This window comes from Limulus polyphemus, unplaced genomic scaffold, assembly GCF_000517525.1.
Source record: "Limulus polyphemus unplaced genomic scaffold, Limulus_polyphemus-2.1.2 Scaffold1487, whole genome shotgun sequence".
Taxonomy (NCBI): Eukaryota; Metazoa; Arthropoda; class Merostomata; order Xiphosura; family Limulidae; genus Limulus; species Limulus polyphemus.
In genome coordinates, this window is record NW_013667097.1 from 30,799 (window position 1) to 46,292 (window position 15,494).

A 15,494-nucleotide genomic window follows, 5' to 3' on the forward strand; every position below is an offset into this window, starting at 1 on the left:
GCTGCATGTAACAAACGGGAACAATAAATTAACCCCGTGTACGTCATTTATGTGAAACATAATATTTATTATCCCAGTTTCTGTGTTAGAAGTTGTTATAATTTCAAAAGTACACACAAAATTAGTAGTACATTTATACAATTTGTATTTTGGGTGTGTGTGTGTGTGTGTGTGTGTAGCCTAGAAACGTAAATTAAATGTGGTTTAAAATAAAAGAACGTATTTGTTATTAATCTTGTTTGTATTTAATTCTGTTTTTTAAATGTTTTATATTTTTAAAGCTAATATTGAAGAGGATGTATCACTTTTATATTTGTACCTGTTTATATTAGTATAATTACTCATAATTTTAAAATCAAGGCTCTTTACAGATACCGTGAAGTACTGATGCGGCAATCATTTAACACTGCAGAAGCGCTATTGCATAATAAATATCAGTTGAAAATCGTGTCTTCCATACTTATAATCGTTTGGGCTGTTTGATGAAATTATAATATATGTGGTGATGTGCAAAGTATTGTTGTTAGAATCACGGAACGCAGATGCTCCTATTTATTGCATGTTTTACTGTGTTACCGATTCTTATACGCCTGTTTTAAGCTTCGTGCTGTGAAACAGAATTTGAAAGTTTACGCTGATCCAACATTGTCATGAATTCAACATTCGAAGCTCCGATAGAAATAAAATAGTGCTTTCTTACTTGTATTTACCAGAAACTTCATGTAACTTACTGATAGAGATATGATACAGTTCTTGCATTGTTGAACTTACCAGAAACTTCGTGTAACTTACTGATAGAGATAGATACAGTTCTTGCATTGTTGTACTTACCAGAAACTTCGTGCAACTTGCTAATGGAGATAGATACAATTCTTTCTTACTTGTATTTACCAGAAACTTCATGTAACTTACTGATAGAGATAAGATACAGTTCTTGCATTGTTGTACTTACCAGAAACTTCGTGCAACTTGCTAATGGAGATAGATACAATTCTTTATTACTTGTATTTACCAGAAACTTCATGTAACTTACTGATAGAAATAAAATATAGTTCTTCCATTGTTGTGTTTACGAGAAGTGTCACGTACATAACTGATATATAAGAGTTTTTTTTACTTAAAACATTATGAAGAAAGATTACTTAAGAAGTAGATAAAACAAGAATTATTGCAACTAATTGCAGTAGAAAGAAGGATCAGTGTATAAACACCAAGCCTCATACTTGATACACATATATTTGGGAAGTGAACAAATTAAACAGTTGTGTGTGTGTGTGTATAAAATTGTGATGAAAAAACGTGGCTGGTTAAATATGAAACATGTTTAACTACTTTTATAGAAACAATTAATAATGAAAAAAACTGAACGTGTTTAGGCTTTCACGTCATATTTAGTTGACATTTCGTGCTTATTTGGTCACGCGTTTGATCTAATGTTTTTTTTTCAAACAGATGTTTAACTCCCGCGTGTAGATAATCTTCTATTTTTTTATCTAAAACATTTGGCCCACCAGTGGCACAGTGGTATGTCTTCGGACTTACAACACTAGAAACCGGGTTTCGATACCCGTGGTGGGCAGAGCAAAGATAGCCCATTGTGTAGCTTTGTGCTTAACTTCAAACAAACAAACTAAAACGTTTGAGAAGTGACGCCAACAAATTATATTTGTATTTATATAAATTCCATTAAAATTTGGCAATTGAAAAAAAAAAATCATTTACATTTTCGTCTTATGGAAATAATACTGACATTTGATAATAGAGTTAGAACAGAAATAGAATGTGGCAAAAGAGCGTTTAACTGGTAAGATTACGTTACCGCATTATTTCTATTGCAAAGATCTGGTGTATAAATCGGGAGGGGGGGGCAGAACTTCGGAAAGAACTGTTTCCTATAGGGCATTTACATAACTTTTACTCGGTATTATGTTTTATGTATCAAAACGTGTGAAACTTTAACTTTGATACAGTAGTATGTTTTTGTACTAAAACGTGGCACTGTTTGACCTAACGTTTCAGTACAGAGTAGGGGATTCTGTTCCACTAACTCTTAATCAGGACTAACATACAAGACACGAGATTCGTGTGCTGTTGTGTCGTGACGCTCAGAATCGACCGAGACAAGGAGTTTAATTTTTGCCTTCATATACAATGAACGATTGTCTTTGTGTTACGTATGTATGTGTAGATATACTCTGCATTCATTTTATCAAGCAAGCGATTATGTTGCACGGTAAAAAAAATTATGAATATGAAAGGGAATATTGAATTTCTTTACTTGTATTATGAAACATTCAGTGCCAAAGCTATTTTGAAACATAATTGGAAGTGTCCTTATCGTACTTTCACAAGATAAATCAAGATGTTAACAGTGGATATAATATGCTAATAGCGACAATTGCAATTAAAGGAATCCAATCTTATTTTAGTTTTTATATGAAAATATGTCTCTGGGTTTGTGTACGACTGCTCACATATCGTTTTTCTTAAGCATATTTATGTATTTTGTACTTTACTTCATCACTTATAAGTGTAATTTATGCGTGTTTTGTATGTACAAGGTTAAGCATATATTAAGCTACATGCACTAACAAACCAGCTTGTCTGGGGAACAACGGCCTAGACAACAAAATTAATGTACATGTAGCGAGTGAAGTACACTCATCGTAAAAACCAATGTTTAAATAACTTGATCACTTCACCAGCTCACAGCTGCTCTTCGCGATCGCAAAACTAATATCACCCCCCTCCTACTACACTGTTCACACAAAGTCTACAAACTGTGGCTCCAGACTCCCGCCCCCCTCCTTTTTTTTCTTCTGAAATGGAAAATTGTTACAGTATTTTTGTTTAGCAAACCATCTGAGTTGTGCTTTAAAGAATGAACGTGGTGTGGCAATATTTAATTAATACAAAAAGAACATGGACAGAAACTCAATGAACGTTTCGAACTCATCACTTTTGTGAGCAAAAGAAAAGAAAGACAGTATAATTATTTACTCTTAACAATACTGAACACAAACACCGATCTCACAGTATTTGTTTCATTAAAGATATAATTATGAAGTTAACTGTTATCGTTACTTCTACGCATGACTGCACATGTTATGATTTATTTATTTTTCTATTTTATTTTGCGAGATTTTCTGTGAAGTAATTAGATTATTTCATAATATGTAAAATTTAAGAATGTCATTTGGTAGGTTGTATTTTATTGAAAAGTTGGCACACATATATACACACACACACACACACACACACACACACTTGGTAAATACAAGCTTGCCAGGTTCACCGACACTTAAGTATGAGAAAAAAACAAAAAACTGGTTCCTAAACAAAAGTGAAGGGTACTGTTATAAATAAGACACACGTAACGTCTACCGTAGTGGGTCATCGTTCTCAGTGTGTAAATAAACGTACGCTGATTAAAGAGAACAAGTACAAAATAGTTCGATCAAAGTCTTTTTGATAACCCCATCGTCATCTGTAGAGAAATTTACCACAATTTATACGGCGCTTTCGTTGTCACCCTCCATGCTTATTTTCACCCGTGAAAAAAGAAGGTTTACCTTCTGAAAGTGCCCAGCTTGTCGGCTTTTTTATTTAGTGATTAATCATATATTTGTATTTTTGCACTTGAATAAAAATTATGAAGCAAATGTATTTAATTTTACAGTCCTTATATTTACTTCATGTATAAACTTTGTGAGGGAATTCTATTAAATCTATAAGATACAGCTTCCTACCTTGCTTCTTTAATTAGTTATACTCTAAACGTTTAAAATCCTTTTGAAGGACTTAAGATGTATAAGATTTCATGTGTTTTAGTTAAACTTGGAGTATCTTGCATATCAATATCATGTTCCATAAGAAAATATATGTACACTCTGATAAGTAGAAATGTTTGATATACAAGGTATGTACATCAACAGTAAGAACATTGGCACATAGAACTGTATTGTTTTTGTAAAATTAAGAATAAAAACAACAGATACAAATGATAATCTGTCATTTTTTATGATAAGATTTGATTAGACTTTGCTAAAGGTGTAAATGGTTATGGACTTCATTGTGCCCAGCCAAGAATTACACTATTAACAATGGACATGAACGTAATTCACTGACTGTTGCAAAGTCTGCAGATGTTAGAACTTCTTAATCCACTGCTCTATTTAAGACACCATTTTTTGATAGAAAATCAAAATTTGACTGTCTTTTCAGTTTTGACTTTTATTGTCATATAGTTCTAAATATTATGCCAGAAAGTTTTTAATAATATTGTCAAAATTATTTTTTGTAATGTCTTTAATGTCCCAGCATTGTACAAATGTTACACTAGTTAAAAACATAGTTAACACCATGCTATCAAACTATACCAGAAAGATTTTAATAATATTGTCAAAATTATTTTTGTAATGTGTCTTTAATGTCCCAGCATTGTACAAATGTTACACGTAGTTAAAAACATAGTTAACACCATGCTATCAAACTATACCAGAAAGTTTTTACAATGTTTGATTCAAAAAATAATCTTAAGTAAAATTATTGTGATATTTATAAGAAAGAATATGCAGTATATAGGCTTTAATGAAGATCTAAGGAATTTCCTCAAAGAGAAATGTTATAGTATGTATGAGTACCTAAGAAGTGTTAATACAGGTATAGGATAGAAAAAAAATTAATTAAAGTATGTAATGATTTTACATATTTAGTAATACTTAATTTAATTAACTTACTGTGACTCAATTGTTGTTAACCAACCATTACTCATGAGAAATTCTATTCTTAAAATTACCAAATTTAACCAGTAGACCGTTTTTTAATATATAAATGAGAATTTACATTAAACTGTTTAAAAACAAAAAGTTTTGGTCCATATTGCAATGGTCTTTTTATTTTTTTATCATTCTGCATTCAGTTCAAGATTCATTAACTTTTATGTCTACCATAAAACTTTCAATTATTTGAGAAAAATTTGAAAAACACTAGTTATTTGCTTGCAAGATTATGCGAATATCATATGTGCAAATATTCAAGATCGTTGTTGAAAAGTTATATTTTCAAAACCTTTCTAGAATGGTACAGTACATAATTCTTTGATAAGCTCATGATAAGATAGTTTTATTTGTGCAATGTTGATAAAAGAAAAACTATTTAAACTATTACCAAAGAAATGGCAATAGTACACTTGAATTTCAACTGTAAATAATCCTAAATCAGATGTATTTTACTCATATCTGTTTTTTAATTAAGTCTTTATATTGACAGATCTATAGTAAATTTTCTACAAAATTATAACAATTAAAAATAACATATCAATGTCTTCTGTTGTGGTGCAACAGGTAGAACATGAAAAAAGTAGAATGCTACTTTTCACTGCTTAAGCATTTACTCATCTAGTAAATATTTTGTTGTTGTTGTTGCAGGTATTGAATATCATTGTTCAAGTGGGTATCCAAAGTCTCCCACCTTTCTCTAGGGAAATTTCTTTTTCTTTCAAAGGAAAACTTCTTTCCAAGTAAAACTAATAATTTAATTTTAAGCTGTTACAAGGAGTAACTTTAAGGAATACAAACATTGTTTTGGGAGATATTCTCCTTTAGAATTTAAGAATATTATTTTATACAAAAATGTTGGCTGCTTGAAAAGCCTTTTGATACATTTGCATGAATAATGTATATAATAAAAATAGAAATAAAGGTAACTAGTATCAAGAAATGGTCTTTCTCTCTCTTTCTCTCCTTTAGGAAACATTTCCCTCAGAGTGAGGTGGGAGACTTGAGATTACTTTGATTTACGATTTTTGATAGCATATTTCTGAAGCTATGTGTGAAAGTTTTTAAAATACAAAGTTTTTCATATTCTTTTGTTTTGTGTATTCTAACTTCATATTATTACTTTAATTTTTATGTAGCAAAATAATATCAAAGTTTATCTGAAATATTGATTGAAATATGGACTTGTATTAACAAGCTTGTTTATAAGCTTAATATTAATATCACAGTATTTTTCAGTCATATTATGTGGTTATATTGTACTTAATGGCAATGAAACCTCAGCTGTGGTAAGCAAAGTGTGGCACTTTGTAACAAGTGAGAATCCACAAACATAAAGGTTAGTGGCAAAAGCCATCCACAAGCTCCAGGTGACAGTATGCAACATAATCAAGAAAAATCTCCATCTGGTGAAGAGTCATAAGTCACATGTACACAAGTTGCTTCCATGACATAGCTGTTTAACCCTTCGACTGCAGCTGCTTTAAACGGGTTCAGAATTTTTGTGAGCTATACATTGTATACAGCATACTCACATTCAACTGCTGGAGGTGGACTGTATCCTATATGGTGAATCAGCAGTCAATGGGATTTCTATGCAATCGTACCTTTGAAATGGACACTGGGAAGCTGTTGTCATTATACCCTAGCTGGCATATGGAAAGAATGGAAGTGTGTGTGTAAAACGTACTGTGCAAAAATCAATAATTAGATTTCAGGCTACTTTCAAAAGCCACAGGTGAAATAACAAAATTTTATTAATCTTCATATTTAGTACAACAGAAGCAGTGGAATTGCTTGGGTTCAGCAAACAATCAATATTTTGTGTATCCCACTTTTGCTTTAATAACTGCAGACAGTCTTTCAGGCATTGTTTCAACACATTTAATCAAAATGTCCTTTGAGATTTTACTCCAACTGTCTCCCATACACTCCCATAAAGTTTCTTTGGAAGTAACTTTTGATTTATCAAGTTTTTGATCTATCATATCCCAGATCTGCTCAATTGAGTTGAGATCGGGGCTCTGTGGGGGCTATTGCATCAGTTGAATGACTCCAGCAGCTTCTTTCTTAGGTAAGTAATTTCTGCATAGGTTGGATGAGTGTTTGGGGTCATTATCTTCTTGTTAACAGAATCCTTTACCAATAATACACAAACCACTGGGTATACCATGATGGATCAGTATCTGTACAGTACTTGCACTGGTTCATTATTCCATGTATTTTGCAAATATCTCCTGTTGCCTCAGCAGAAGAACACCCCCCCAAAAAAAAGAACACTGCCTCTCCCATGTTTCATGGTAGGTGCTGTGCATTGAGGTAAGTATCTTTCACCCTTCTTCCACCAGACATACAAACTGTGCTTTGAACCAGATATTTCAAACTTGGACTCATCTGTTTATAACATCCTTTTCCAATCATAAGCAGTCCAGTTTTTGTACTTTATAGCAAATTTCAGTCTTTTGACAATACTTGGAGATCGAGGTAAAGGTTTTTTAACTGCTACATGACCAAATATTCCATTTTCACTGAGTCTTTTTGATACTGCAGATCTGGACACTTTTCTGTCATTGGTACATGTCATTTATCTCATGCTTGAGATCAGTGGCAGTCTTCCTTCTGTCCCGAAGGCTACAACAAACGAAGATACTTAACATCAGTATCATTGAGTTTAGGTGTTCTGCCTCTTCCTTTCTTATTTTCAGATTTACTTGTCTCAATTTCATGATCGAGGGTGTACTTGACAATGTTTGGGAAGCAATTTGTTGGAGAGTCCAACCAGCATCACTTAAAGCTTTTATGCAAACTCTCTGTTCTACTGACAATTCTGTATGCTTTTTGGGCCTTGGCATGAACAAAACTTAATATATAGTGTTAAATACTGTTTTTATCAAGGTTTATTTGTGGAGTGCTATTAAATTGATTTCTTTTAGCATATACCAGTACCATATGCTAGCTCCTTTCTATATAGTTAAGACACTGTATGGGGAACCATGACAGTTATTTCAGACCTTAAATTTGATCAGTATGTTCATTCAAGCAGAACTTTTATGACATGCTCTTCTTACCAGTATGTACTGAGTACTGTTCAAAAGTGTTAGGACAAGAGAATATTTGTTCATTCATTTCATTTTATGGGGCTAATTCTTCCAAGCCATTACAGAATGTAAATTTCAACACTATGGTAATGCTTCACTTATCCTTGTTGAGAATTGAATGAGCCAGGGTGAGAATACTTATCATTCTTTAGAATTTCCATTGTTTGTGTGTGTGTATGTATGTATAATTCTAATACCAATTTAGAAGTTGAATTTACTATAACTCTCCTACCAGTCCAATGGGCTCATTCGTCTAATATTTTATATTTCACTGATTAATGGACAAATGAAACAACTAAACTTGTGTGTTACAGTTACTACATTGCACAAAATAATCAAGGAGTAATGAATTTATAATGTTAAGACAAGGTAAAAGCACTGTTATAGAATAATATCACTCACATGACTTATTATTATATGCCTGTTTTGCATAATGATGGGAAAAGGAGGATAAATGATGTTGTTTTATTATGTTTTTTCTTTTTGCCTTGTCTCTTCGCTATTTCGAATTAGCCATTAATTGTTTTATAGAGTGTAATTAACCTTAGGTATGAGCGCAGTAAACAACACAATATATATTTTTAGGTCAATGTGAATTACGTTGCTGCTGTCGGTATTATTTTAATATGTTGTTCAAATATCTATAGTCAGCATTAGTTTTCATATTTATCGACGTGGCTTAGTGGTTAGCATACCGGAATATGCGTTTTGGGCCATGTTGTCACGAGATCGCGCTCCAAACTGTGGGTGAGTGTATTTTAAGAGTGACAGTCAAATTTTACTATTTGGTCAGATTAAAGTAGACAAGCAGTGTGAGTTCAAAAGTAGGGTCGGTTAGTACATAGATAGCTTTTCTGTAGTCTTATGCGAATATCCAACAAAAGTGATTTACACCAGCGAAGGGACGTTATAACGTTTCAAGATCATTTTCAATATATGAAAAACAGCAACGTTTCAATGTTTAATTACTAACAATAGATATCTACAGATGGTTATTTTTGATGGACTACCCAATTTCTCACTCCAAAGATATTTGAACGTGAAAAAATTATTTACAAGTAGATATTAGACATTGGTAAGATCAGATACATATAAAGAATAATTGGAACTTATAACATTTTAGTTATGATACGACAAAAACCACTCTTATGAACTGTCAACATCCTCTCCATTAATTTTTATTCAAATCAGGCATCTGATAATACATCATGCAACTTGAATGCCAATGCTTTACCATCCAATCTGGTAAATGAATATTTAATAGAAATAGCTTGACATTTTCACAGATATTTAACTGCAGTACTGAGCAATGCGAGCATGAATTATTGAGTAGCTAGGATAGTTTGCATGTTTAAAGCCAAAACATCAATAAGGTCCTAGGGTACCCTGGACCATTTCTCTGAAATAGCTGTTTCCAGGGGTCTTATCAGTTCACATAATGTGACGTCTTTCAGGAGCATATCATGTATGCTTGGTGAGTGTGTAGGCCACTGTATTCTTCAGCATGGGTCGACCAGCTTTGCATGTTGTAAACAATCGTTATCATTCATCAGACTGAAGTCTGGTATAGCTGCTCTAGCATTTGATAACACAGAGTTATACATGGTCTCTCTTAGGTGTGACAATAATGGTACCATTTCGTAGGTTGTAGGTGTTGGTTGGCATGTCCACCAATGTTTGTTCTCCCTCTCTTAAACCATATTTAGATCGTTATGTGCTATATGTATGGAAGTGAGGTTAATTTTGGTCTCACGTTCCTTAACATATATATTCCGTTATTATCTAGCTGCAGAGTGAAGTACGACTTTTCTGATATTTTTTTAAACATATGGTTTCACCATTAGGCTTATAGCCTCCCAGTGGTTCAGCGGTAAGCCTGAAGGTTTATAATGCTGAAAACCGGGTTTCGAATCCACATTGGGAACAACTCAAATAGCCCACTGTGTAGCTTTGCGACTTAACAACAACAAACCATTAGGCTTATATTTTGTACCATTATAGGCGAGCTGTTATATTTCTTCCTTTGAGCGTAATGTACCTTACTGGACTTCTGGTTTACAGGCCGGCCTTGAGAAGTCTGTTTCTTACCATTTGTGTACTGAGTGTCCAGTTCTGTAGGTGTTGATGCCTGATTCAGTCTTGAGATAATATCCAACGATTACAAAGAGCCAGAATTGGCTGATGATAATTGCCTACTTGTAGCGTGATTAGTCATCTGCTTTGTCCGCGTGTCTTGAAAGCTGTTCCACGTTCTTCTAACGACACTTTGAGACACTTGTAGTCAATTCGTAACAGCTCGCTGTGATTAGCTGGCTTTCCAAGTGCGTGAAACTTCCAGATGTTTTTAGTTAAAATTATTTTGGGGGACTTTAAAGAAACAACTGAGTTAATACACTGAGATATTCGGCTAAATAACCAGACATCTGCATTTCAGATCACAAGATACCCGATTTATTTAACAACGAAATGAAGAAGGTGGTTGGCATTATTTTGTAACATTGGTTTTGCCTGATCACAGCTGTAATATTAGAAAGTTGTTACCCTTACATTTTTAATAGTGTTATGTTAACTTTCGCTTATAAACTAAATATATATGCTAGTTTTAGGTTTGTGCTTGTACAGCATGAAGAATCACCAACACCATTATTGTAAAATAATAATGATAATAATAACAAAAGCGTAAGCCAAAATGTCACCATATCAGTGTTAAGTTTTCGAATATTCTTGGAATTAGTGATCGCTTAGCTTGTACTTAACAGAAACTCGAGAACAATGGTTTCCAATTTTTTTCTCTGCCAACACCCTAACCCAGTTACCTTGATTTGCGTGACACCCCTGCTGCCACATTCAATATTTTTGTACTTTTTTATGTTCTTAATTATTCTTCCATTGGTGAAACTATTGCGACACCTCTAGCAACTTGTCGCGACACACAGTTTGGAAACGACTGCGCTAGGAAAACCACCATTTTAGGGAAATTCCAAATAATCTTTCTACAGTTTCAAACTACAAAAAATTGGTATTTTTAAATACATATTTTACAAACTCTCAAATCTTCTAAGCTAAAGTTAAGCAATTTTATTTTCCGTGAAAAACGTATATACGCGGAAATTCTAGGTAGCTAAGTAGTGTATTAGTAAGATTAAGTCTGCATATTTTTCATTTCAACCTGCTGTCCGAATGCCTGATATCATTAGAGAAAATCTGATAAAATTTTAAGAAAACTGGATAGTTGTTTGATGAAGATGAAGTTTAATGTTGAGAACGCAGCCTTGATAAAAAAAAATTAATAGTGGCCTAGTGATTAGCGTGTCTGGACAGAGAATCTGAGGGTTCGTGTCCCGTTGTAGCGAAAAAGGCATGCTCTTCCTACTTTGGGGCCGCAAATACTCTACAGAAGTGACGACCAAATCCCACTATTTGGTGAAACAAAAGTGAGCGCATTCCAAGAGTTGGCGGTGGATGCTGTTGAGTCAGCTTCCTTCCATGTAGAGTATCAGTTCATAATTAAGGATAGGTATATGCGCAGATATACAGATTTTGTGTAACTTTACGCGAAAATTCTAAACAAGCAAATATTTTTATTACTTGTACATTTAATTGGAATTTTAAAATCATTTTAAATCTGTCATGTATGTATGTATGATAGTAGAGGATGCTTTATGAAGTGTGTGTGTATTTTTATATATATATCGACAACTTGGTTTAATGAAATACATCTGAGTATAAGAATATATAGTTTATGTAATCCAAATATTATTTAATTATTGAAGACCTTTATTTAGTTCGTAAGCCTAAAGTTTTGAAAATTTCGAAGTTTCTTTACCACTTTGTTCAATAAATTTTAGTGTACTGTTTTTAACTAGAAGTGTGAAAGAGGAAACAATAGTACGATATTTTTAGAAAAGAAATGGCTTATTTTCGTGCTTGACCACTTTCATTCCCCTTGTTTTCTTTAATTATCGTGATCTGAATCGTTTCCATGTAACGTATGTATAACGGCGTAAGTTTGATATTTTTGAAAATATGCCTTTCAAAGCGCCTATTAAAAACAGTAAATTCTGGAAGGTTGGGCTCATATGAAAGAATAAACCTGTGTTATTTCTTCAATGATATCCACGCTAATATAAGTATTCGCCCTAATGTGTTTGAAGTGGTCATTTGTTTTCAGTATGATTATATGGAAAATGTTCAAGTTCTAAACATGCTTAGTTTTCTGTTGTTGTTTTTTTCAGGGTCGTCATACTAAAACTGGTCAGTTGGCTGCTATTAAAATCATGGATGTTAACGAGGTAAGACTAAAAACTTCATTCTAAATTTTACAAAAATCGATAATAGAGAAAGTTGTACAAGTACACGTGACTAATCCCCAACTTCTCCCTCCGGCGAGCCGTCTTAGCGAATGTCAAGTATGGACATCAAAGTCATTTCCTGTTTTGCGTTATTGTCAGTATTACATTCTGATTTGTTCTTGAAGCCACAAATATATTAATAAAATAAATATCGTCCCTCGAAGGGACAGCCGTAAGTTTACGAACTTACAACGCTAAAGTCCGGGGTTCGATTCTACGTGATTGACATAGCCCAATGTGACTTCGCTCTAAAAGAAACAAACAACATCGCTGTGGTCTGTCACTAAACTGTGTTTTCACAGTTGAAAAATATATTAATGCCACCATTCTATGACTATTATAGAATATATGAGTAGTAAGGTACATTCTGGTAATCTTTCCACATTTCTCTGCACCTGTTCTACATGTAGTTATGAAATTCTCTACATTTAAGAAGGTCGTAAACATGTATTAATTATTTTGCTTAAAGATAAAGGTTATATACGACAACGATTATCTCATAAAAGCTTTTACCAGTTTAACCCTGTGTCTCTGCACTTTGGAGTAGGACAAGCCCATCTCAAGGGAGTGACACAAACACTTGCATATTTGTATGAGTTAAGGGCTCTCTCCCTTGTATATGGTATTTGGAATATTTGTTTGTAGGTATTCAAACGATTATGGGATACAATACTCTCATCTTTGGCCGACTTTAAAGTGCGGTGTATCACTGCTCAGTAGCCAGTATAAGTCTTGAGGAAATGTAGAAACAAGCCAGTTGGCCACCAAAATAAATTACATTTCTCTGCATATTCGCATGGCTGGGTGTTCTAACTTCCACCCTTTTGCTGTCCGTGCTCAGCTTTTTATCGTTTAACGGCTTTGAACCTGCGTTTTGTGGATATTTTTACTTATCTGTCGGGCACTATTGTACCCAAGTACCACAAACTAGTTAAAAGTAACATTTTGGTTTAAGTACCAGGATTCGCGCAACTCAAAAGTCCTAACCACCTATCATTTCAAAAATACTTCATGAACGAGTTTAAGTTTGAGATTTTTGTTAGTTTCAGTAGTGGAGCAGGGATCTCTTTCAGTTCTTTTAGTCACGTTGTCCAGCTGGTAACCCTCTTCGAAGACCCAGATTTGTATTTTGAAATATATTTAATGATGTTTTTTAATTTGTACTCTTAAATTTCATTCCTTCTTTAGACTACACTTTTTAGGGGAACAACATTTGTCTAGTTTTGTTAGGATCAAAACTCCGAAATACCGTTGTATAGAACAGAAGCAGAGTAAAATATGAGAGATGAATTTTGACAAGGAAACGGTGTGACCAAGTTTGAGAAGTCTGAAGGTTTTCTTACCTCTCATGTGAGAGGGAAACGGTGACAAAAAGCACATTTGAGATTGAATTTCTCAGATTGTTCTCTAAGTGTTCTGTATCCATTTTTCTTACAGAATAGCAGCTAGTTTAAAGTTTTTTAGAGGAAAAGGAAGTTAAATACAGATTGTTTCTGGTGTTAGATCGTGTTAATAACTATAAGTTAATGTTAAGAACTATAGTTATAGTCAAAAGTCTTAAATATAAGTGGTAAAAAAGTTAGCAACAATGTGGATTACAGTTTGGTTTTAGCATGATTATTTATTCATTATTTTCGTTTCTCTTTTTTTTTATTATTATTTTAGAAAAATGAAAGACAACATTGTTGACGTTTAGGCTAAATAACACCATCAGTTGCGAATGTTCATTAAATTGTTTTATCTTAATCATGACTAATTAGTATTTTGTGTACTGACTGCATTGGTATACAGCGGTAACAAATACTCTGCATCGCATATAAATTAGGTTGGGTTTCGCCTTTTGTGGTTGACGTGTCGGGCTGCGGAACGTGGGTTCATTAATACGATATGTACCAGTTTATCCAGTGTTACTGACTTATCAATAAAAGTTGTTGAATGAAAGTAACATGAACATTTTGAATATGCGTACAATTACCAAAAAGGATAAACATTTGTCTGTATATTAATATTACCATTTTTATTCATCTGGTACAAATGTTATCATTTTTAAAATCACAAATTACAAAAATAAAAAAAAATGCGCTCATAGTTTGGCCAAGACTAAGGTAGATTTATCAAGACCCTTCCAATTCACCCAACACCATGACGTAAAATAGGCGATAGAAACAGCCGTCTAGTTTAGTCAAATACGCTTTAACATTTTTTGTTTCTTTTAGTTGTATGTATCTACGTTGACGGTAAAATTAAGGGCTCAACTGAAGGGGTTTTTACTGACGCATAGTATTTAAAAAGAAAACGCGTTTAGTATTCTTAAAGAGTAAAAAAATGTTTTATTTCCGTGTGAAGACATTTTGTTAAGCCTTGTATAGTGGATCGATACTGATAAGGCGGATATCTGAGTCATTTTTTGGCACGTGTATTCTTTAGTATAAACGGAAATAAGCATTCTTTCAACTTATGACTCCTTTCAAATTTTCTGGCTAAATCCCTTACTTTTAACCATATAAATCCTATATGAAGCCTGGGATCAGAATGAAGCAGGAACTTCTTACCTTATTTAATAGAATTCTGTGAAAACTTTTCACTGATAAAAAATTCACAGTAATACGTTTACAATAACTCGTTTCCATACCACGTCATTAATGTCCCTCCACAGTGTTAAGTGATTAATTAACAGAAGGTCATTGGGCGCAAAGTGTCTTACAGGGCGAAGTTGAAAGATCTCTGGTCAAAATAGGAAGTGGGTATAACTCAAGAAGCGGCTCTTCATATTAGCGTTATGGTGGCTGTTGTCATATCATCTTCTTCTGAGTTTAAGTATTATTGCAATAGTGGCGGCCATGTTTTGTCATTGCATTCTTCCATAGATAATGCTAGCGTGTATGTTGTGTTATAGAAATTTTTTTGTGTGTGAAGACATGACTCTATCTATGAATGTACTTAACGTTAATTTACGTCAAAGATATAAACGCTAAATAACAGCAATAGTAGGGGTGGGTGGGTGAGGGTGGAGGAGTTTTTGAAGTCCACCATTAACATGCCCCTTGTTCCAATCTATCATCCCACAAAGTTTGGTTGAGATTGGCCCAGCGGCCTAGGAGTAGTTAAATAACGGACAGGCAGACAGACACAGATTTTGTGCTTTATACACACACACACACATTTATATACACATGTTTAGTTTAATTTCAGAAGAATATGCTTGGAACGATGACTGTTATAAGTCAGGATGATTGAATTTGTAGTTATCGCAAAAAATTTACAAT

The 15,494-nt window shown here is 33.4% G+C and overlaps 1 protein-coding gene across 3 annotated transcripts in view; it reads left to right on the forward strand.

Moving 5' to 3' along the window:
* The window catches only part of LOC106463802 (serine/threonine-protein kinase mig-15-like), a 143,559-nt gene that overhangs the window by 27,986 nt on the left and 100,079 nt on the right, over positions 1 to 15,494 (forward strand). For all 3 annotated transcript variants that reach the window (XM_022391406.1, XM_013923872.2, XM_022391407.1), the window contains exon 3: positions 12,112 to 12,168. In XM_022391406.1, coding sequence (XP_022247114.1) covers positions 12,112 to 12,168 — 57 coding nt within the window. The remainder of the gene's footprint in view (positions 1 to 12,111; positions 12,169 to 15,494) is intronic.